At 41.8% G+C, this 21673-nt stretch overlaps 1 protein-coding gene across 1 annotated transcript; it reads right to left on the bottom strand.

Annotated features, from left to right (window-relative positions):
- On the bottom strand, positions 1858-10798 carry CHRNA6 (cholinergic receptor nicotinic alpha 6 subunit). Its single transcript, XM_021381290.1, has 6 exons — positions 10506-10798; positions 8869-9008; positions 7280-7324; positions 6083-6192; positions 4975-5962; positions 1858-2111 (listed from the first exon to the last, which is right to left on the bottom strand). The coding sequence occupies exons 1-6, from the start codon at positions 10582-10584 to the stop codon at positions 1989-1991; spliced, it is 1485 nt and encodes a 494-aa protein (XP_021236965.1). The 5' UTR covers positions 10585-10798; the 3' UTR covers positions 1858-1988.

The following is a 21673-nucleotide window of genomic DNA, read 5'->3' as shown; positions in this document are numbered from 1 at the left end:
TTAAGCTCATTACCTGGTTACTCAGGAGAAACTCCAGCCCCGAAGTATCCCTGCAGTTACAGAACTGGTTGCATACCCAGGACTGTTCTGAGAGGAGATTCTGCAGAGTTGTTTGGATCAAAGTGCCTACCTTTGCGTAGGACTCATGATAATCTGCCTTCTTCTGACATGATATGTGTAATCTAATTTGGTCCTGGGTTTTAAAAACAGATAAAATCAATGCTGCCCATCCAGTTCTGTCTGTGATGAGTAGCTGCGCAGGGACAAATGCTTCCGAAGTGGGCTTATGACTGAACCTGAGCAAGAAAGTATTTTCAGAGCAGCCCCTGTGGACTGGGACAGCAGTCAGGATGATGTAAGGAATGTGACTTGCAAATCCTGCTGGAGCTCACCATGGCTTTTAATGCTCAGTACCAGGAAGTAAAGGGAATTTGGTCACAAATATGACAGTTAAAATAGTTTTTAAAGATTTAGAGGCATGTAGATCTCAAACGTAGATGCTCTACATTTTAATCATGGATGCCTCAGGTCTTTTCTGCTTTTACATATTGCATCCATGTTAATCCCCTGTGGTGACCCTAAGATCATAGAATCACAGAATCATTAAGGCTGGAAAGACCTCTCAGATCACCAAGTCCAACCACCAGCCCATCCCACCATGCCCACTGACCACATCCCTCAGTGCCACATCCACACGGTTCTTGAACACCTTCAGGGATTGTGACTGCACCATCTGTGGAGACGGTGCCAGTGCATTACCACTTTTCTGAGAAGAAGTTTTTCCTAACATCCAATGTGAATCTTCCCTGGTGCAACTTGAGGCCATTCCTTCCCGTTCAATCACTGCTACCTGGGAGAAAAGGCCAATCTCCACCTTGCCACAACCTCCTTTCAGAGCGATAAGGTCTCCCCTGAGCCTCCTCTTCTCCAGACTGAACAACCCCAGCTCCCTCAGCCGCTCCTCATAAGGCCTGTGCTCCAGCCCTCTCACAGCTTCGTTGCTCTTCTCTGAATATGCTCCAGGGCCTCAATGTCTTTCTTGTAGTGAGGGACCCAAAACCGAACACAGTACTCGACATGCAGCCTCACCAGGGCTAAGTACAGGGGGAGGATCACCTCCCTGCTGCTGGCTGCACTATTTGATACAAGCCAGAATGCCATTGGCTTTCTTGGCCACTTGGGCACACTGCTGGCTCACGTTCAGCCAGATGTCAAATAAACCCCCAGGTCATTTTCCACGTGCAGGAGGAAAAGGTGCTGCAAATGATGTTAGCAGGACTGTGTGCACTGAAACATATGAAGCAGATTTGTCATCCACTACAGACCTCTTGGACTTCAAGCACAAAACTAAATACATGTGTCGCTGATCTCAGACCCTCACTTGTGTACATGTGTTGTAGAAGATGGGGATTGTATTAAAAATATTACATAAGCAAGGGATTGGTTTGGTTGTACATTTATTTGGATTTTTGTCTGCCCTGTCACAAGAACACAATAAAGAGCATTGGTCCAGTCAGTAGGTCTGTGGTACCTCAACTAAGCACCATGCTGAAGTCTAGGCATTGTACAAAGGGAGAAAGAGGAAATGTAAGAGTTGTGATCAGGAGAGAGAAGTGGGACTTTGGTTCTCTTAGCACAAATCACTCAGAATGGCCCCTTGAACTGAAGCTGTGGGAGAAACTCAGTAAGTTCTGCCTGCTACTGTGATTCTTGGTGCAATTGCTACTGAAGATCTAATTGAGGAGAAGACAAGCAGGTACTCCATAAATCTCAGCCCTTCTGCCTTAGAAAAACCACAAGCTCATCTCACAGTTTCAGTCCCCTTCTCATTCTGCCTTGGATTATTACTTGCCCAGATGACTCTTCCCTTCTCTCCTTCCCACTGGGGCCAGATGCTGAGGGATGATGTAAGAAGAGAGAAATACAGGGGACAGTTCCAAACTGAACACGAAATACAAACGTAAGTGGAAAAAAAGCAGTGACTCAAGTTATGTGTCTGCTATTAGTGGCTGGATAAATAATCCGGCAGTCCCAAACACACAAAGGATTATAAACACCCAGAGAAATACTCTGTCAATCACCATAGCTACATATTTCCAGTCATCTTCCACCTGTAAGAGAAAAAAAAAAAGGACAGATTATGTGTAACATATAATTGTGAGTTGACATTAAGTGGTAAAAAAAAGTCCCTTGTGCTTTTGAACCAGGAAGAACATACATGCAGGCAAGAAAATTGCTTGTGGTGTTTGTCACTGTTGCAGTTTTCAAGTGTCTTAAGAGGGGTCTGTTTTCTTAACAGTATTTATAATTTTTGGCTGAGAACATTAAACACTCTCCTAATCTACTGAATTTTTCTGAGTGTTCCATTCGGTTGGCAAGCTATGGCTGTGGCTGACAAAGGCACTTAGAACAAGATCATGTGATGAGTGCATAGTGAGGTGATGTAGCAGGAGGCTGAGTTACTGCAGCTGCACATGGCTGGATCCTGACAAAGGACCTGGTCTGGTTGCCCACATAAGAGACAGCCTTCTGCTCTGGCATGATTTGCCTCACTGCCTTTCCAGTCAAACTCACTGCCTCCAGTGAAATGGACAACTGGGCACATGAGCTTTAGGAAAGCAAACATCCTGACTGAGCAAAGCAGTACCATGTGCTGGGCAGGCTAGAGTGAATGTAACTCTGAGAGAAATGCCCTAGAACCACTTTCACTGAAGTTACTGTCCTTTAAACCATGCCTGTGCATAAGGACCACTGCATCAAAGAGCATTCATCCACATGAAACCAGTGAGTGGTTAAAAGTTCCCTGCTTGAGTTAAGAGCCCTCTCCGCTTGTTTTCCTCCAAAAGGTTACTGCGCTAATTCTTGTGAAAGGACATACAGCATGAACTCTAGCTACTGCAGGTGCTCCCACAGCTCTCCTAAGTGCTTCCACAACCTCCTTCTCCAGAGATATTCAACATCTTTCTGGACACTTACCTGTGTGACCTACTGTAGGGAACTTGCTTTAGCAGGTGGTTGGACTTGATGATCTCCAGGGATCCCTTCCAACCCCAGAGATTCTGTCATTTTTAAAGGACTCCTATTCATACAGAACATGTTCATAACAGCACGCACACGGCTCTGTACGTCTGAATGAAGCAGAAGCCTCCAGAATCATTTCCTCAGTGCTTGTTGGAGAATGAAACGTTATTTCCCCAAAGAAAGGATTTTTCCCACACGAAAAATCTTGTTTCCAATCCTTAGTGTGTTGTGAAAGGTGAGATACAGAGCTACTGATGCACATGCCAGACTAAGAATACAATTGCATGGGGCAGAAGAGGTTTGCAAAATGTGAATCAGCGTGACTGGAAATGAAAAACTTATCATGAGCTGTACAATCAAAGTGGCACATTATTTGAACTGCTTCACACAAAGTCTCTTCTTATTTGGAATGCATTGAAGAAATCAGCTGAATACAGTACATGGATATATTTTCTGCTGCTGTGGCACCAAAAACAGGGCTGAAATGTTGGGGTGAAGCAAAGCATTAGAGGCATAGTTAGTAAGAAAGGCTCAGTTCAGTGCCTTCCCTACTCTGTACTGCTGGACTCCTGTCCTTTTATTTGGGCTCATCCTATGAATTCAGTCACCAGGCCTTAACTGTACCATTACTCAAAGTTATGTACTTTGTTTTCAGATGGATTTTGTGTGGTACATAAAAAAGGGGTGGGAGGGAAATTAATTTTTGGGTTGCATTGAAATTGCATAAATCAGTGCTGATTTCAACCAAATATTTGGATAGAAAGAATATCTCAGTAATTCTCTTGCAAAATATTTGCCTTTTTCAATAGAAACACAGTAGCATTTCATTTTGAAATGGAATTTGTTTTCTCATAGCATCTAAAAAACATCAACATTTAAAGTTAGAGCAAAAGTAAGTGTTTCATTAGGATCAAAACTCTTTTAAAAAACATCTTGAAGTGTCAAAGAATTTTTATTCCTTATGAGTCTCTGGCAAGTGCTTATGTGAGATAATCTTTATTGGAGCTGCTTTTAGTTGTGTGTTTACACCTGAGAAATTGGCTCTGGCATTCTTAAGATTCCAATGTGCATAATTTTCTACGACAGCAACCCCAGCTAGGATGAAAGATTTATAACCTCACACATCCTAATCTATTAGTTCAATGACAAGTCTCTTTTTTTATAAAAAAAAAAAAACCTTCTTTTTAGTTTTTTAGTGTGATCTTATTCATCTGTTTTCTGTTTTTATTCTTATTTATTTGTTCCAAAACTTCTATTTCAAAATTGGAAATACTGTCTTGCAGAAGGCACAGTGGGTCAAATCACTGCAAAATAAATAAACAAATCAGAAAATACCATACTGAAACACAGCACTGGCGACAGGAAAGGAATATCTCTACCACATTTGTCACTGGCTGTAAAGAGTTCTTTTCCAGAACACCAGCTGTGTAGCAGGTTGTTTGTTTTGTGTCCTTTACTAACACAGAAGGGCACCTGCTTGGCAAACAGCACCTTTTTTACAGAGATATCGCTGCTCACCAAGCCTGAGCAGTTCGGGAGCACTGGAAGTACAGTCCCTTCTGAGGAATTACAGAAGTAGCACAGGAAGACTCTTCCAAAAGCCTCATCTAGACTATCCCCTGTCACATGGCAGTGGCTCCTCTTCTTCACAGAGAATAGTCATCCTCGTGACTAATCTAAAATTGTCTTACCACTTAAGTAATCCACCAGGGATAGAGGAAGAACAGGCAAGATCACTGTTCTTGTTCCATACCCAGTGCATGATTTGGCCTCTCCCTTTCTGAAGGAAACTTTGACCAGTTCACAGGACTCAAACGTTTCTTCTCTAGACATACCGGCTCCAGTGCCTTTGAGCTGCCTTCCTACATTACAGTTGTTTGCCCTTGCTCACTATTCTCTTGTGGAATGCTGCAAGTGTGACCTCATGCCCAGCTTGGTGGCTACCTCCCTTACCTCTTTGGTTTCATTTTGAGACTTCATGTTCTCTGCGATGAATTGAACGTTGCTGATGACATCTTTCACTTCCGGGGAGTACTCTGTGTGCTCCGCCATCCATTTCAATGACTGATGACTCAGTCGACTTCTTTTGGTTGAGGTGAGTTCGGCTGCTTTATCACAGTGACAACACTGGTGCTCCTTATGTAATTTGTTATCTTTGTGTTTGCTGTGCTTTGATTTGCCTGACATTTTGGCTGATCCTTTCTTGGCCTTTTTGGAGATGTTTTTTTTCTCCTGCTCTAGAGGCCGCTGCATCAACAAAACTTTGGGAAGTAGTCTAAGAAAGACAGTTTTTACCCATTTGGGCATTGTGTGTGTAGTTGGAGTTCTGTAATGTATATTTAGGACAAAGACGGTGATGACAATGGAGAGAGTCACAAATATCATAGTGAAGAGCAAATATTCACCTACAAGAGGTATTACTAAAGAGGTAGATGGAATTGTTTCTGTGATCACCAGTAAAAATACAGTCAAAGAAAGCAGGACAGAGATGCAAAGAGTCACCTTCTCACCACAGTCAGATGGCAGGTAAAAAACTAACACAGTCAGGAATGAGATGAAGAGACAGGGAATGATCAGATTTATGGTGTAGAACATTGGCAACCTTCGAATATAAAAGGAATATGTTATATCTGTGTAGATCTCTTCACAGCAGTTATATTTGATGTCATGTTTGTAGCCAGAAGCATCAACTATTTCCCACTCACTATTTTCCCAAAACTCATTCATATCTACTTTGGAGCCAATGATCAGAAGATCAATTTTGGCTTTGTCGTAAGTCCATGAACCAAATTTCAGTGAACAGTTCTGATGATCAAATGGGAAAAACGTAATATCCATGGGACAGGAGCTTTTAAATATAGCTGGTGGGGTCCAGGTGATCATTCCATCGTAGTGAAGAAGGGCCTTGGTTTTGCCTTCAACTTGAAAATCTCCCACAGCACTAGAAAGACAAATGAGGCAAAGAAAAGAAAATACCATGAAAGGAAAATAATGTGTTTCATGGATACAGCAAGATGATACTTTTCAGAGAAAGGGTAAAATGGAAAAGTGTTCATCATACTTATTGTATAAGACTATATCTGGTTTCCAAATTTTATCTGCTGGTACCCGAACAAATTCAATTCCATCATATTCTCTGGGATCCCATCGTAATTTGTAGTCATTCCAAATCTAAAAGAAGAATGGATAAGAAGTATAAACATTGTGTTATCAGCAACTATCTGCCTCACAAATGTTCCTCATGAATGAGAGGTTACAACAGAGACTGGAAGAGAATCATGAGAAGAAGGGAACAGTGATCTGAAAGACATTAAGATTGCAAGCTGGAGACACATGGGACATAGGTGAGCATTGCTCTCATTGGCTTTCTATCCCTTTCCCTGTGAGGAGCTATGATAACAACAGCTATCAGCTGCTGATATGCTGAGATCTCTCCTCTGGCTTGCTACCTCAGTGTATAGCAATGTTGCACTCCACTGCAAGAAAGAAACACGGGCCTTGCTGCTGCCCTTATTGGAGTGGATCCTGAAGGCTGAAGGAGCCTAACATCAAAGGAGAATAATATCATAAAGATAAAGGAGGTGCCTGTGCACAGTGACAGGTTGTTGTGGCCGGGGAACATTACTGGCTTTACGGGGCAGTGAATTACAAAGTCAGGAACAGCAAGGGGTGCCCAGCAGATCTCTTTTATTGTTTTATAGTGACTTTCCACTGGGTTATGGTTCAAGTTCTCACAGCCTACTCTGAAGATCCTGGTCATAAGTACCACAGCCTCTCAAGAAAATTTGTGTGGATTGCAGACAGGGTCTGAAGGAAGATGTGTTGGTGAAAGACAGCTTGTTTCTCTCAGCAGTTAAGATTCTTTAGGAATCTTTCCTTATGTATGTGTGCTAAAACCATCAGGTGAAATGGAGGCACGTTCTTTTTGCTAACAAATGTTTTCATTGGAAGCTTCAATATGGAGATGACCTAAGATTACAGAATTGCGTATTTAATCACTCTTAAGGGGTATATCTAGCTAAATTTACTAGTGATAAACCAGTGATAATGAAATTGCAGAAACTCAGAACACAGGAAAAATGGGATATGTAATTTCTCAGAAAAAAGAATGAAGAAATTACTTATTCAAATTTTGCTAATGTAACTTCTCCTTATTGGTACTTCTAAAACCATATTACAAAATAAGCACTTATTATATAGACCTAACATTTCATCATATTAATGCAAAGTATATGAGAAATGCAATGCAGTTACTTACGTGTCTTAGCCACAAATTGGTTTCCATAATCTGATTGACTTCATCCTAGAAAGAAACACAGACATGTACGTCTTCACTCACAAATCATTTATAGTGTGCTGAGATGGCCACAGTCTTATTCTGATAAAAACAGAAACCAGAATTCCACATTAACTGACACCAGCTTTTTTCCGTCTGTGGTCAGTGGCACTTGGGTGGATAATAAACATAACTGGGTAGAGGTGGGCTATTCTCAAGGAGGGGTGTTACAAATTGTATACAGACAACTGCAGCTCTACCAAAAAAGTTTTAAGGCTCTGCTGAAAAATTATGCCCCACACACGTGTGGAAAAGAGCTGCACTAGATTGCCAGAGTCCTGCATGTATGGAGGACAAAAGAATTACAGCTGCTCTGATCAGTGTCAGAGGAATAAGGTTCTGTGGGTGTCTATGTGTTTTGTTGGATTCAGTTTTTAAAAGGTTGTATTTACATAGTACAATACTGTCATGGTTTTATATTTGGTTATCATGGGTCTGTGAGTTCTCCCGCCCCATTAGTCAAGGAACCAGGCCGAACCTGCCCGTAAACCGTTGACAGATACTGGATAAAATTCAAGGAAAACAACACGTGCAGCATAGTTCCCGCATTTCCATGCAAAGTTCTATAGCAGATGAACTAAATCTGCACTAAGTTAAATCGTTGTTGCAATGAAAACTTATTTTTAGAGTCACTTACTGCTGCTGACAACCAGCAGTGAATCATGAGGGTGCTGCAAAAAGCACAAAAATAAAAAATGGGATCCTGTTCTTAGTAGCCTTCAGCCTAAAAGTATTTGGAAAGATTCAGGTTACAAACACATATGAATGCAGCCTAACATTTCCAATAAAAATATCTGTGAGAATATTGTTTTGTGCAGTTCTTAATATCTAAACATGTGATTGTCAAAAGTTCTAAGATATTTAGCACAAGAAAGACGTGGAGCTCTTGGAACGGGTGCAGAGGAGGGCCTCTAAGATGATCAGAGGGCTGGAGCATCTCTCCTATGAAGAAAGGTTGAAGGAACTGGGCTTGTTTAGCTTGGGGAAGAGAAGGACATGATTCTATGATTCTGTGATTTACAGACCAAAGGATACAGATAATGCAGAGAATTTTCATCCTTGAGTACAGAAGACTAAGCACCAAGATAGTTTTGATAGCCTTGTTGGGCTCTTGTCTAATGGGTAAGGTATCTAAGCCCTTCCCAAACCTACAACACTTGACAAAATCCAATTGGACCCACAGGAGAACTAGGCTGCGTGTTACACAGCACAAATACAATCCCATGTCGCGGGGATAGGTGAGCCCTGTGACTGTGAACAGTTGGTACTTCTGCTCCAGATACTAGGGGATGCTGTCTAGAGTGGAGGGATTTGAAGTGACAGAGATAGCCAATGAATCTGTACAGTCTGAACTGCTTGTATGAGAAGCTGAAGTGACCTGGCTGACAGAATTGCAAACATCGCATGATAATGTCAGCTATGAGGGCTGTATGTGCAGTACGTCTGCTGTTGGAGCAATTTGTGTGTTTTACAGTCATGCCCAAATCTCAGTCTTCTGTAGTCAATCTTACCACATTTGTAAGCTGGGTAATGGCCAATTCAAAATGCACTGTGACAGGATCAGACACGTTTTCCACCGGCCTGATGAACTGGTTGTAGTGGGAGAAGAGTTTGTGAAACAGCCGTTCCTCTGACTTGCAGGCTGTGGTGTCTGCATTGGTAAAGATAAATAACAAGTACTTCAGAGGTTAGGAAGAGGGAAGAAGATGCTAAATAACATGCTGCTCCAATCTCTACTTCTGGATCCTGTGCTTGACCCTGTGTATCAAGATACAGAAGCTTCCTTCTGCTCTGAAGGAAGTCCATTTGTTGAGTTCTGTGAGAAAAACAAAGTGGAGGCTTTGTAAAAGAGAGCAACTCTTTGGGAACAAGCACATCAGACAGAGCTGCAGTCCCAATTAGTACAGGACAGATTGGATAGCTTGGCAGGAACAAGGCACATGGCAGGCCCTGAACTGCCTCACTGCAGACACAATAAGAGTGCTCTGAATCTGCTACATACATCCCAAAGCCAACACAGTTATTTTCCTAATGCTCAAGAGAAAAGACTTTGATTTTAAAAGGCTAGATTAAATCAGGTGGGTTCTGGCCTGTGATCACAGATGTCCTACAGAAAGATGCTTACTCTAAACATACAACACTATTTTCATGCTTGGGCGACTCTTTACTTGGTTTTGAACCTTCTGTATTAACAAAGCATGCTCAGATTCAGAGGATTATCATGATCTAAACTGAAACACTGGTTATTGCTGACTTTCATTTGTGAGCAAAAATGCCAGTAAAACTTGCATGACTTGGTGTTTTGTTCCATCCTTTTTTTGCAACACCTAGAGACATGAATGTCTGCAGAATTTGGATGCTTGTATATTGTCTATTGTGCCACTTAAAAAGGAAGTTGCAGTTTCCTTTTCAGATCTCCTTATCACCATCCATCACACTGTGAGCAGAAGACCCCTGCTGTGGGAACACAGGTTTCCTGCCACAGTCTCACATCTAAAGCCAATGAGTCTAAAATCATGTTTCATCTGAACTTTTCCTACTGGCTTAGTAGGAGACTTAAAGTAGCAGAAGCAGGCAAATACTTAGGCCTCTCATTTTTATACTCCAGTTACAGATGCTCATCCGGTTGGTGTTGCTTTAAGATAATGCCTTTGTGCTCTGCTAATATAAGCTCACAAACACTCTAGACCTGCAGGCTTTCAGAAAAGGCGTAGTGACTTAAAAGCAGGAATCCTGCTGAAACTCAGTGAGATGCATGGAAATCACTGCCCCAGAAACAGATCACAAACAGCAGTGGATAAAATGCACTGAGTTCTCACTTTTGGAGGTGTGAGCACAGAATGTGCACTCCTTCAGCCTGCATTATTAAAGCAGTGGCAAAATTCAAGCATTAAGCAAAACTGTGAGAGGTTCTTTCATTTTCATTCTTTGCTAGAAATAGTTCCTTGATTAGTTCTCAGAATAAAATGAAGAGTTTTACCTGTGAAAACTAAGACTGCTGTAGCTCTCTTAAAATACTGTTGAAATGTTACAAGTTTCAAGTTAGGTATAGACAATAGAAGCTTTAAATTGAATTCATTCCATAGAAACAGAAACAGAGACAGTGGCTAGAAAATACTTTACAAGACTAGCATCAAAGACAGCCTACCTGTAATTAAGGATGTGAGCATGAATGCCCACGCACCAAAAGCAGGGAGACACCAACATAGCCGCCTCTTGGGATGCATCACCAGAAGCAGAACAGTCCTTCCTTTTGAGAAGAGAGGTTTGAGGAACCCCAGGAGCTGAAAGCAAGAAGACACTGAAGCCCCTTGGTAAGTAAGGAGTGTAAAGATGGATTTCAGTTTTGCATTTGCAGCAAACTCTGCAGTCTGCTAAACGGAGCAAAGCCTGGTAGAGTTGCTTCCACAGTCACCAGGAGAGAAGAGCTTACGCTGCGCAGAGATGGGAGCGGGAGCATCCTATCATATGACTTTCACATTTCCAGGCACCCACACCCTTGCCTCTGGAGGAAAGTGTGAGAGTGCGGGAGAGGGAGGAAAGGCAAGAGGCAGGGTGGCCGTGGCTGTGAGGTGGGGGAGGAATCCTCCCGGCTCTCCACGTGCTGAATAAAACACTTATTCAAAAGCATCTGTTTTAACTATTGCTTTGTCCTCACCAGAGTGAGCCTGTCAAAATATTCAGGGATGAAACAACTTCACTCTTCTGGACAAGGACTGACTCTGCAGCAGGAGGAATGGATGCATGCGTTTACCAGAAAAGAGATCTGAGCCTTGAAGTAGGAAGAGCATCATGCACTGGAACTGCCTGACAGTATTCCAGGCAAATAAATCTAAAGGCAAATAGATTCATTGTGGCCATCTGACAGGAACAACCAAGTGTTCTGAATTCTCTCCTGATAGATAAGCCAGCTCACAACATCCATTTTCCTATCATTTTTGTGTGTCTGTGTGCATGTGTGCAGACAGGGTATCTCCTTTATGTGCACTCAATACAGCATGAACACATCTGAGCAATGAGATGAGTGCTTTGACCAAAACAGAGATGCTGCTGATTTCCCATCATAACATTGTTGTATAAGTGTGGGGAGAAAAGAAAAGCCATGAAAGGAAAAAAAATGCCCTTCTTTCTGCACAACACAGAGGCAATGCTGCAGCTCAGGAGGTGAAACTGATATACCTTCTATTCAAGTTGTTAAAATATGATTAGAAGGGAAGATATCTGCATGGAAGAAAGAGACTTAGGAATGAATTTTCTGAATAGAACTGATATCTGAAGCCAACAAAGTTTCCCTTAGCAAATTTTGAGGGATGAAAAGGCAGTCTTGGAGGTTACTAACAGAAACCCTACTCCAGAGCTTATTGGATCCAGCTTGGTGCTGCTGCTGATGGAGGTAAGTTTGAGCTGAGCCTGTGCCACTGCCTCACCACCCTCTGAATAAAGAATTTTCTTCTAACATCTAACCTAAATCTCTCTCTCTCTCTCTCTCTTTTTTTTTTTTTTTTCCCAGTTTAAAGCCATTCCCCTTTGTCCTATTATTTCTTGCCCATGTAAGAAGTCAGTCTCCCTCCTGTTATAAGCTCCCTTTAGGTTCTGGAAGGCTGCTGAGAGATCTCCCTGGAGCCTTCTCTTCTCCAGCCTGAACAAGCCTGACTCCCTCAACCTGTCTTCATAGTAGAGGTGCTCCAGTCCTCTAATCATCTTTGTGGCCCTCCTCTGGACCCACTCCAACAGCTCCACATCCTTCTTGTGCTGCGGGCCCCAGGCCTGTATGCAGTACTCCAGATGGGGCTTCACAAGGGCAGAGCAGAGGGGGACAATCCCCTCCCTCTCCCTGCTGCCACCCCTCTGTTGAAGCAGCCCAGGATACTGTTGGCCTTCCAAGCTGCGAGCGTGCACTGCTGGCTCATGTACAGCTCTTGCCTACTCTGCTTGCCTACTCCCCTCTCTTGTCCCTTTTTGTTACTGTTACTTGTTCTTCTTTTTCCTCCTCTACAAGCATGAAGCCTGCTTCAACCTCTGTCTTTCTCGTTCTCCCTTCTTTTCCTCTGTACTTCTGGTATCTGACATTGTTCTGTCTCTCTCTGTACTCCCTCTCATTAATGTTTTATTCTCTGAAGCCCACTTTACCTTCCATGATGTCTCACCGCTGAAACACACAGACCAGAGCACAAGCATACATCTGCTTCCACAGATGCCCGGGTAGCCTCTCTCATGTTTACACTGAGACATGAACTCAGACAGCTCTGAATATATATTACACTGTGCATACACGTGACTGTCATCTCTATCCTTGTAAAACTGGGCATATCTTCTCCAAGTGCTTCACCTGGAAATCCAGCTGGAAACACTAGACTGCCAACCTCCAGATTCCTCAGAGATCCAGTAAAATCTCCTACAGCTGAGGCACTACTAACAGCAAGCAACTCCTTATTACTTTCTTAATTCTTCTTTCGTGGAATGAAGAAACACAGCTCTTTTGAGGGCGCTGATGAACTACGAATAGCATTACTATGCTGCACAAACCTGCCTCATCTGTGAGGATTATAGCCTCGTCAAGGCAGGAGGTCGCTATTAATCTGTGTTAGTACCGTGCTGAGTGTAGTTAGGATCCTGTGTTTTGTTGATTTCTGCACTCAACACTCAGCACAAATTGCTGGTAATCTTGCATTGTAAAGCAGTTTTCAGAAGAATATTAGGAATCCAGTTTTGCTGCATCTCTGGCAGATATTTTATCACCACAGAAGCGCTTCCAGGTCATCACCCTTTGTTCAAGTGTGAGTACAGCATAGCTTGAAAGGTCTCACACTTCGAGCACTGCATTCATAAAGCTGGCTTTCCTGCACTACTTGCAGCAAAGCCATGTGCAAATCTTGGGCTGTGCCTCTGTCCTATTCTGGGACCATAAATGCCAGCAGTGTTTGCTCCCTGATCCATTAGTCACTGGCTGGAGGCTTTTAGTGTGCAGGAGATTTGGAGCATGAATGTGGATGGAATTCAGGGGGCCACTGCATGCAAATGCAGTGTCCCATGCTCTAAGATGATTTATGCGAAGGCATTTTTGGGGGTGAGGTTTTAAGTGATGGGTGGGAAGAGGCCATGAAGCCTGCACTGACCAAAACTTTTACAAATACTGAGCATAGAATTTGTTCAGTTCAGTAGGATGCTCTGTGGTACAGTCCTTTCTTCCTTGTTCTTCCATTTTAAAGGAATAAAACCATGACAATCTGATAGTGTGGCAGTCATTACATGCTGAATAACAGTACAATAAGGAGGATGCCTGCTGAGGTGCTGCAGTACCCAGAGTGTGAGACAAACATCCATCTTTTAAAAGTTAGAACATTTTTAAAAGTTAAAACATCACTGATGGCAACATCCTCAATGCACCTTACACTGTATACGTGAGCCAAACAGCATCGCTCTTTGCAGTTTCAGTGACCTTCAGTTTGGACCAACCCTTGTAATTTGATAGAAACTTATTATAGGCTGATAAAACCCGATCAGTTCTAAGGAAACTAAAACTCAGACTAGTAATCTCTATTTGGCTTTTCTACTCTTCTTATTTAAGGAGAAAGTCCTGGGAATGTGTTTCAACGTGCAAAATATGTAAACCGTACTTCTCTAATATAAATGCCTTTATTTTGTGCAAACATACTTTAACATTGCAAGAAGTCATGATTTGGATGTTTCTGTGCTATGCTTAGACCTTTTTGCTATAGCTCATAAATACCAAAATGGAAATCAAGACATATTTTGAAGCAACTCTGAAAGGATATAACAGGTAAACCAGTAGACAATCATTTATTTATGCAGTTATGGTAACATAAATAATGTAAAGCTACTTAATCCTACACTGACATTTGCAACATCTCCAGGGGTAGTAATATAGCCAGCATTTAACTTCTAAGACATAAGTAGGGGTAAAAAACAAGCAGAAGTGTAAAAGGAATCACTGAAAGGGTTGCTCTGGCATCCTGTCCTGAAATGGTGGATCACTGGATTCAGTGAATGTAGGGGATCTTCCTAATGTCCTGTTTCAGTACTGAGGATGATGCATAAAGAAGCAATACTGTTGGGGAAAATATGCTAGCAATGAATATGATGACTGGAAAGGATAGGTGTTTTAGAACAAAAGATAAACAGTCAGATTGAGCAGAAGAGAGAAGGGAATATGAATGAAGTAAAGAATACCTGAAGGTCTGATTTCTGTAGCTTAAAAAGGATGAAGGGAAATTAAATTATTAGAGAGTTCAGCAGTACAGAGAATATTGCTTGGAAATGTGAAGCAGTATGGTGGCCCTATAAAAAAGTTAGTGTGAGATAACATGGCTTTGTATCTAAGAATCAAGCTGGTTTTCCTCCTTATCTATGTTTCTATTTTGAAAGAATGAAGATTATGCTGTTCAAAATGACAATACAGACGCAGAGTTTTAGACCTTATGAATTAATTAAATAATATACCGTTACACGGAGCAGGTGGTTCATGCACCATGTGTACTGAGCCACTCAGAACAAGCACAACAATGCTCTCGCAAGTTAAGGATGAACTCATATGCTGGTTGAATAACCTCTTTGTGCCCATACTCCCTGAGGAGTGGACTGAGATTTCAGACTTAAAACCAAATAAATTAATAAACAAATGTTTTTACAAATGTGTGTGTGTGTTCCAAAGGAAACCCTAAATCCATGGAGAACTTCGTGGCTGGAAACTTGAGGAGGGAAAAAAAAAAAGTCTTTGAACTGGTTAGCATGAAATAATGGAAAAATTATCACAAGGGAAATGGGCTGATTGGTGAAGATGAAGATCAAAGAAGTCTTCATTCTTACAGATGTGTTTTTTTGTCTCTAAGCCTCCCACACCCAAACAAAAACAACCATTCCTCCTGAAACCCTTGAGATTCCTAAGAAGTACATGGCAGTGTGTAGGAGCTAGGCAGGAGTTACGATTATGCCAAATTGAAGGCTAATGTACACATGTTGACTGGCCAGCTGGCTAATTCTAGATGAGATATATAGGGATGACCTGCCTGCTGCTCCTACGTGGGAAAAGTGGAAATTTCATCTGGATTCTTATCCTTATATAGCTTTGGATTCACACCAAATTTCCATAAACTTGAATATTTAAAAAATTCATTGTAAATTGGCCTGTTAGGGATCAGTGAGAAGACAGAAAAGAATGTGTGTCAACATAAAAATTTGTTTGAATAGGAAGCTGGAACAAAACAAACTTTTTTTTTGCTTTACTCACTGGAAGGATACATAGCAAATAAAATAATCAAACATGAAGTAAGTAAAATATGCAGTCTCTCCCAGACTTTTTTCCCAGAATATGCAGTAGTAAGAAGATCAAATACTTGGACAAGAAGAAGAGATGTACAGAGATGTATCTCCGGAAAACTTCCTGCCTACCATGTTCAGCAGCAAGAACAAATGCTTGGCTACGTGGCAATAAGCACTGAATCCACTCATGTCTCATTAAGCAAATTTCTCCTGAGACAGAAACCTCAGAAATGCACCACACAGACCAGGTGTCTCGATGTTCCTCGGCAACTGATCTTCTGTCAGAAGATGAGGGAAAAGATTTGGTCACATCTGACACCTGAGTAATAACGTATATCTTGCTGATGCTGGAGGAGAACCTTAATGATGTACTGGGTGCAACAAAAGTCTAATTCATGGCTTGCACATCAGTCAAAATGCTTGGACTTCTCACAGCTGAACACTGTCAGAATTCTTCTCAAGGAATGTTTTTCACCTCCAGAGGAAACTGCTGCAAGTGTCTGGTAACTTCCCTCCTGTTTGAAAATTATTATCTCTCTTCTAAAACTGAGTCCACACTGAGTTATTGCTGCAGAACTTGCAGTCAGATTGTGCCAGTATCTTTTAGCAGTGTTGTTCTGAATGGCCCAGAGCTATTCTCCTGAGCCATTTCTACAGTCTGTCAGAAAAGCAGGACCATTTTCACAAGACACATTTATTTCACACAACATTAATTACACAACCAAAACCAATATACAAAACAAAAACTCAAAATGATGAAAATAAATATTCACCCAGACCTAAATTCTCTGACAGGAGGACTGTTCTGTGACTGTCGTGACATATACATATAGCAACCTCAGGAGAGCATGCAGCACAGTGACATCTCCCATGAAATCTCATCATGACACATATGTTTTGTAAAATATTTCAAATTTTGGTTGATTTATATGAAAAGCAGCGAGAGGACTTTATTTACTCTTACAAAATAGTACCATCTTTCTGCAAACAGAACCACTTAGCTCAAAACTCAGACTTCAGCTGAAATTGTTTTTAATCCATTTTAGTCATTACTTAATTGCTGGCTCTCAAAGTGTATGGAGAAAGACAGCTGTGGGACTGGCAGAATATAAATCCGCAGAGGGGCGAAGAACAAAGACACTGCAATATAACTGACCAAAGCTCCAGTGTTCCTGAAACATGTCATTACTTTGGGAGGTCTGAATTATATGATTTTTTAACCTCTTAGTGATGGCTTAAATTTGTATATGGAGGGGGAGCACTTCCAAGATGCCAAAGGAGACCAGCTGCCCATTCTCCTTTAAGTGGATAACAAATCAAGATCAGAATCTTCTGGTAATGCAGGAAAAAGAAAATCTACCTTCTGTTATGTGAAAAGCAATCCCTCTAAGAAAACAATAACTCTGCCACAAAAAGCAAAAATTAGTGCAATCGGGCGAGTAAGAGATCTTGTTTTTGTTAGGTTGCTGGACTTGTCCATCTCTCTGTGGACATCTTTGTATTTGTAAGAAAGGCATGAAGACCATCAGCAAAGCTTTCTTCTTTATGTTGCAGTGCTTTATTTTTGTTGAACGCCAGTCTGACAGCCACAGAGATCTGTACACTTCTTTTATTGCATGGTTTTGTGAATGCTATGCGCTCAGACGTTTCTAGGACAAGCAGAGCCATCAATACCTCTTGTGCCTCTGGCCAAAAAGTGTAAGGAGAAAACCTGATGTCATTATCGTCAAAAATCATCTTCTCTGTTGTGTTTTGAGGGAGCATTTGGAAAGGAAAAAATGAGAATAACAGCCACATTATAATGAGCAGTGTGATTGTGAGAGGAAATGAAAAAAAATTGTAAAACATCATCTATTTTAGTAACACAAGTACTGCCATTATTAACTAAGAAAGGTGATATGTTAAGGGGACAGGCTTTGACGATCTGTTAGCATGTCACAGCCTTTAAAATGCCGTCTTAAATTTTGTAAGCAGAGCTGAGAGGTTACTGCATTTGTTTTAGGCAAAAGTGGATAAACTACTTAGTGGGGGATTAACTCCATCCAACTCCAGCTAACTATGAACTAGGTGACTAGTTCAAAGGTTTTTCTGACACTAATGAAGGAAGATGGCGTTTTCTAAGCTCGCTTTCTGAAGTCTACTTTCTGGGTGGCTTTGGTAGGGTCAGACAGCTTCCACATATTTTCCTTTCTTTTTTCATTTGGGAATGGAAAATAGGAGAATAACGCTTTGACTGTGTCCAGTTAGACTTTGTTTGCTGTATGCTTGTATCACCAGACTTCCCCTAAAATTTGCCATGTAGATAGTAACAAGGAAAATGTTCAGACTGATTATCAGTAAGGCAGATGTACAAAAATGATGGGAAGAATTGTATTATTTTCACAGATAAAACAGTAGGTGAGAGAAGTGAGGAAAAACCTGACATTTCCTCCACAGGGATCTAGAGTATGTGCAGCAGGTCATATGTTAGCTTTCTGTTCCACAGTAAAGCATTATAATACTGTTCGTATATCATACTTGAGTTCATGCCTCATGTATATGAATAATTAATCACCCCATGTTAACTGCACAGGGAAGAATGTAAATGAAGAGTCACACTTAAGGCTGCGAAGCATGTGTTGAGCTAGAGCACACAGGGCAGGGCAGGCAGAGTTTAACTGTCATCCATACATGCTACCAAGGATGCAGCTGTTCTGAAACAAAAGTGGTGAAGAAGGTAAATGTAAATTGCCAGGATACTCTCTTGGTGTCAGGGGTGAAAATTCAGCAGTAAATTTCCAGAGCCACAAAAGCAAAGATGAAGTGAAAACATGATGAACAGCAAGAAATGGTACAAAGTTCCAACAGTGTTCCACTGGGCATCACAACAAGTTAGTGCCAGGGCAAGAGTCAGCAGCAAGACAAGTGCCAGTGCCTATCTAACATACATTGGCACTGAGCTGCAGCCTGACAGGGAAAAACAGAGTGAAATTCTCTAAGTAAACCTATGGAGAGCCAGAAGCAATTACAGTTAGCATCTACTGGAACTAAAATGCAACTGGATAAGCCAACAGGACCCCTTAATCTAGGCTAGTTAGAAGCCTTGTAATTCGGAGAAGGTCAAAGTATGAAAGAGGGCAACAATGAAAAGACAGGAGACTCTTCTTTCAGATACCTCATTTTCCTTAGACACCTGTATAGTAAGCAGAAATTTTTGAAGTAATTTCTCTTAAAAACAAAATAATTAATTTTGGGACTGTACAGCAGCTTTGCAGAAAAGAAATTGGGGATCCCTGTGGACACCAGGTTGAGCAAGAGCCAAAAATGTACCCTTGCCACAAAAAAAGGCCAATGGCATCCAGGGCTGCATCAGTGAAATTATCACTAGTAGCTTGAAGGAGGTGATCCTTCCCTTGTCCTCTCTAGTGAGGCCACCCCTGGATTGCTGTATCCAAGTCTGGGCTCCCCAGTGCAAGAGAAACATGTACACACTGGATAGTGTCCAGCTAAGGGCCATCAGGAAGATGAAGGGACTGGAGTACTTCTTCTGGAGGGAAAGACCGAGAGAGGTGGGACTGTCCAGCCTAGAGAAGAGGAGGCTTAGAGGGATCTCAACAACCTCAAAAGGTGGGCCCGTGTGAGCATAATGAGGTTCAACATAACAAAGTGCAAAGTTTTGCACTTGGGTCAGAGTAATCCCAGATACGTATACCGACTGGGAGAAGAACTCCTTGATAACAGCCCTGCTGAGAAGGAGGTTCAGGTGGATGAAAAAGTGAACATGAGCCAACAGTGTGCTCTTGCAGCTTGGAAGGCCAAAGGTGTCCTGGGCTCCACCAGAAGAGGGGTGGCCAGCAGGGACAGGGAGGTGATTGTGCCTCTCTACTCTGCCTTTTTGAGGCCCCATCTGGAGTACTGCATCCAGGTCTGGGGCCCCCCATACGGTAAAGATGCAAAGCTGTTGGAAAGGGTCCAGAGGAGGGCCACTAAGATGATGAGAGGGCTGGAGCACCTCCCCTGTGAAGGCAGGCTGAGGGAGCTGGGCTTGTTCAGCCTGGAGAAGAGAAGGCTGCGAGGAGACCTCATTGCAGCCTTCCAGTATTTGAAAGGGGATTATAAAAAGGAGGGAAATCCTTTAGCCTGGATATCACTATGAACACATAGATTTCAGAACTTGTTTCTCTCATTCAGAATCAGGCTAAGGATGAATACAAGTGCAAATCACAAGCTTTTCTTTCCACAAGAGTGCATTCTATGCTTTAGCAGGCTCCTCCTGCCAATGCCAAATTTTCAGTGGAGCCTGGGTCAGCTTGTATGGCTCATGCCCTGGAACTGATTATTAATCTTTAAAAGAAGGATACGCTACCCTGGGAAGTTGTATGAAACACTGGCCAAGGCATGAGTATCCCAAACAATCATTGGGAATGGCAAAGAAGTAGAGAAGATGCTGCAAATTGTTACCACTAATTTATCATCTGATCTGGAAGTGGCTGTTATAAACCTGAGCCATGATATGCCTGAGGATTGTATGCAAGCAGTAGACATACTACTGGAGAACACAAAGAAGGGGCACAACAGTTTCACAAATGGCTAGAGATTGTTCCGTGTAACAACCCTGGAGGAGAGAGAGCACAGATATTTTTCTATTTTGAAAGCAGCATGCCTGCAGGAGTACCCAATGGCTGAAATTTGTGATGTCTTCTGTTCTCTCCTGCTCCTGACCACCAGATGATGCCCAGACTCAGAGGGTGCAAGAATGCTTCTAACCACATTCCATGGAGCACTGTCCAGCACACACTAGGACAACACAGGTGTTTGTTATCCCCCATTCCTCTTTCAGAGTAGAAGTGATGGTTAGTGCTGCTACTTGCAGAGAAGATCTGATGAACTCATGACATTAAAATACTTCGAATCCTGCAATGCTGAAATGTCTCTAAAGCACAGCTCTTCCTCTACCACATTAGTTTTAAGCCTTGCAAAATAAAGCAAATTAATAAACCATTAGGTAAAATGTTTGCAGTGGTTCTTCTGAACTCTATTCCTTTAGTTTCTAAGTATGACTTAAGAGCCTGTTACTCTGCTTTGTTCTGCAGTCCATTACTAAAATAGAAGAGCTGTGAAGCTGCAGGGAAGATGCTGATGGACAGCTTTGCAAATCGTTCCAGCTGAACCATAAAACTGTCAAAAAAATGATACATGTTAGTTGTGACGGCCCTATGCCCCCCAGAAATAAAGTGGATCCCTAATGGAAGACTTTGGTAAGGAATTAAATATTAATTAGGGCTTATACAAGATAGATATAAAAAGGATTAGTGATAAACTGTAAGTTTGCTGTTAGAACAGTAGAACACAAGCCAAAGCACTTACTTCTGAACTTTGGCGTCTTGACTGATTACAAGGAATACAGACCTACAGACAAGAAGGTCTTACAGCAGAAAAACCTTCTTTATTCCTTTTTGAAAGAGATGTGGCACAATGCCCTCAGTTCCCTTTAACTGGCTTCAGAAGCACAGTGCTGGGAGAGTACTTACATTCTCAATTATTGAAATAGTTCCTAACTGGAACAGCTTCTGATGGGTTGCCTCATGAGCTCATGCTGTGGTCACAGAATGTCTGATATGGGAATCAAGGCTATGCTTTAGTGTCATAGTGGCAAATCATTTTGTAATGGAGGTGTTGTTTAATGGAGTACAGTTGCGTTGACTTGTTTAGACAAAATGAGCCAATGAAAGCTTTTTGAAGGACTCAAACAACAGCCATTTTTATTTCTCTGGAGGACTTCTGTGGTTTGTTATTCCCACTGCCTTTGCATCTCTGCAGAGCACACAAAATGTCAGTTACAATACACATCCTGTGGAAGGAGGTAACAAAAAAGTGGAAATCCTGTGTCTTTCAATTTTTGAGGCTGGTTTCCAAATTTGTAGTATTTTGACTGGCATCTAACTTGGACTTAATGTGAACCATCATTGACGTTAATACAACCAGCAGATTCCCAAAACTTGCTGTCAGCCCAGATGTCGACAACATTCACTTTAATTCACAAAAAAACTGTTGGAT

The sequence above is a fragment of the Numida meleagris genome, chromosome Z (assembly GCF_002078875.1).
Source record: "Numida meleagris isolate 19003 breed g44 Domestic line chromosome Z, NumMel1.0, whole genome shotgun sequence".
In the NCBI taxonomy this organism is placed as follows: Eukaryota; Metazoa; Chordata; class Aves; order Galliformes; family Numididae; genus Numida; species Numida meleagris.
The sequence above is the reverse complement of the archived record's forward strand: the minus strand, read 5'-3'. Positions and strand labels throughout refer to the sequence as shown.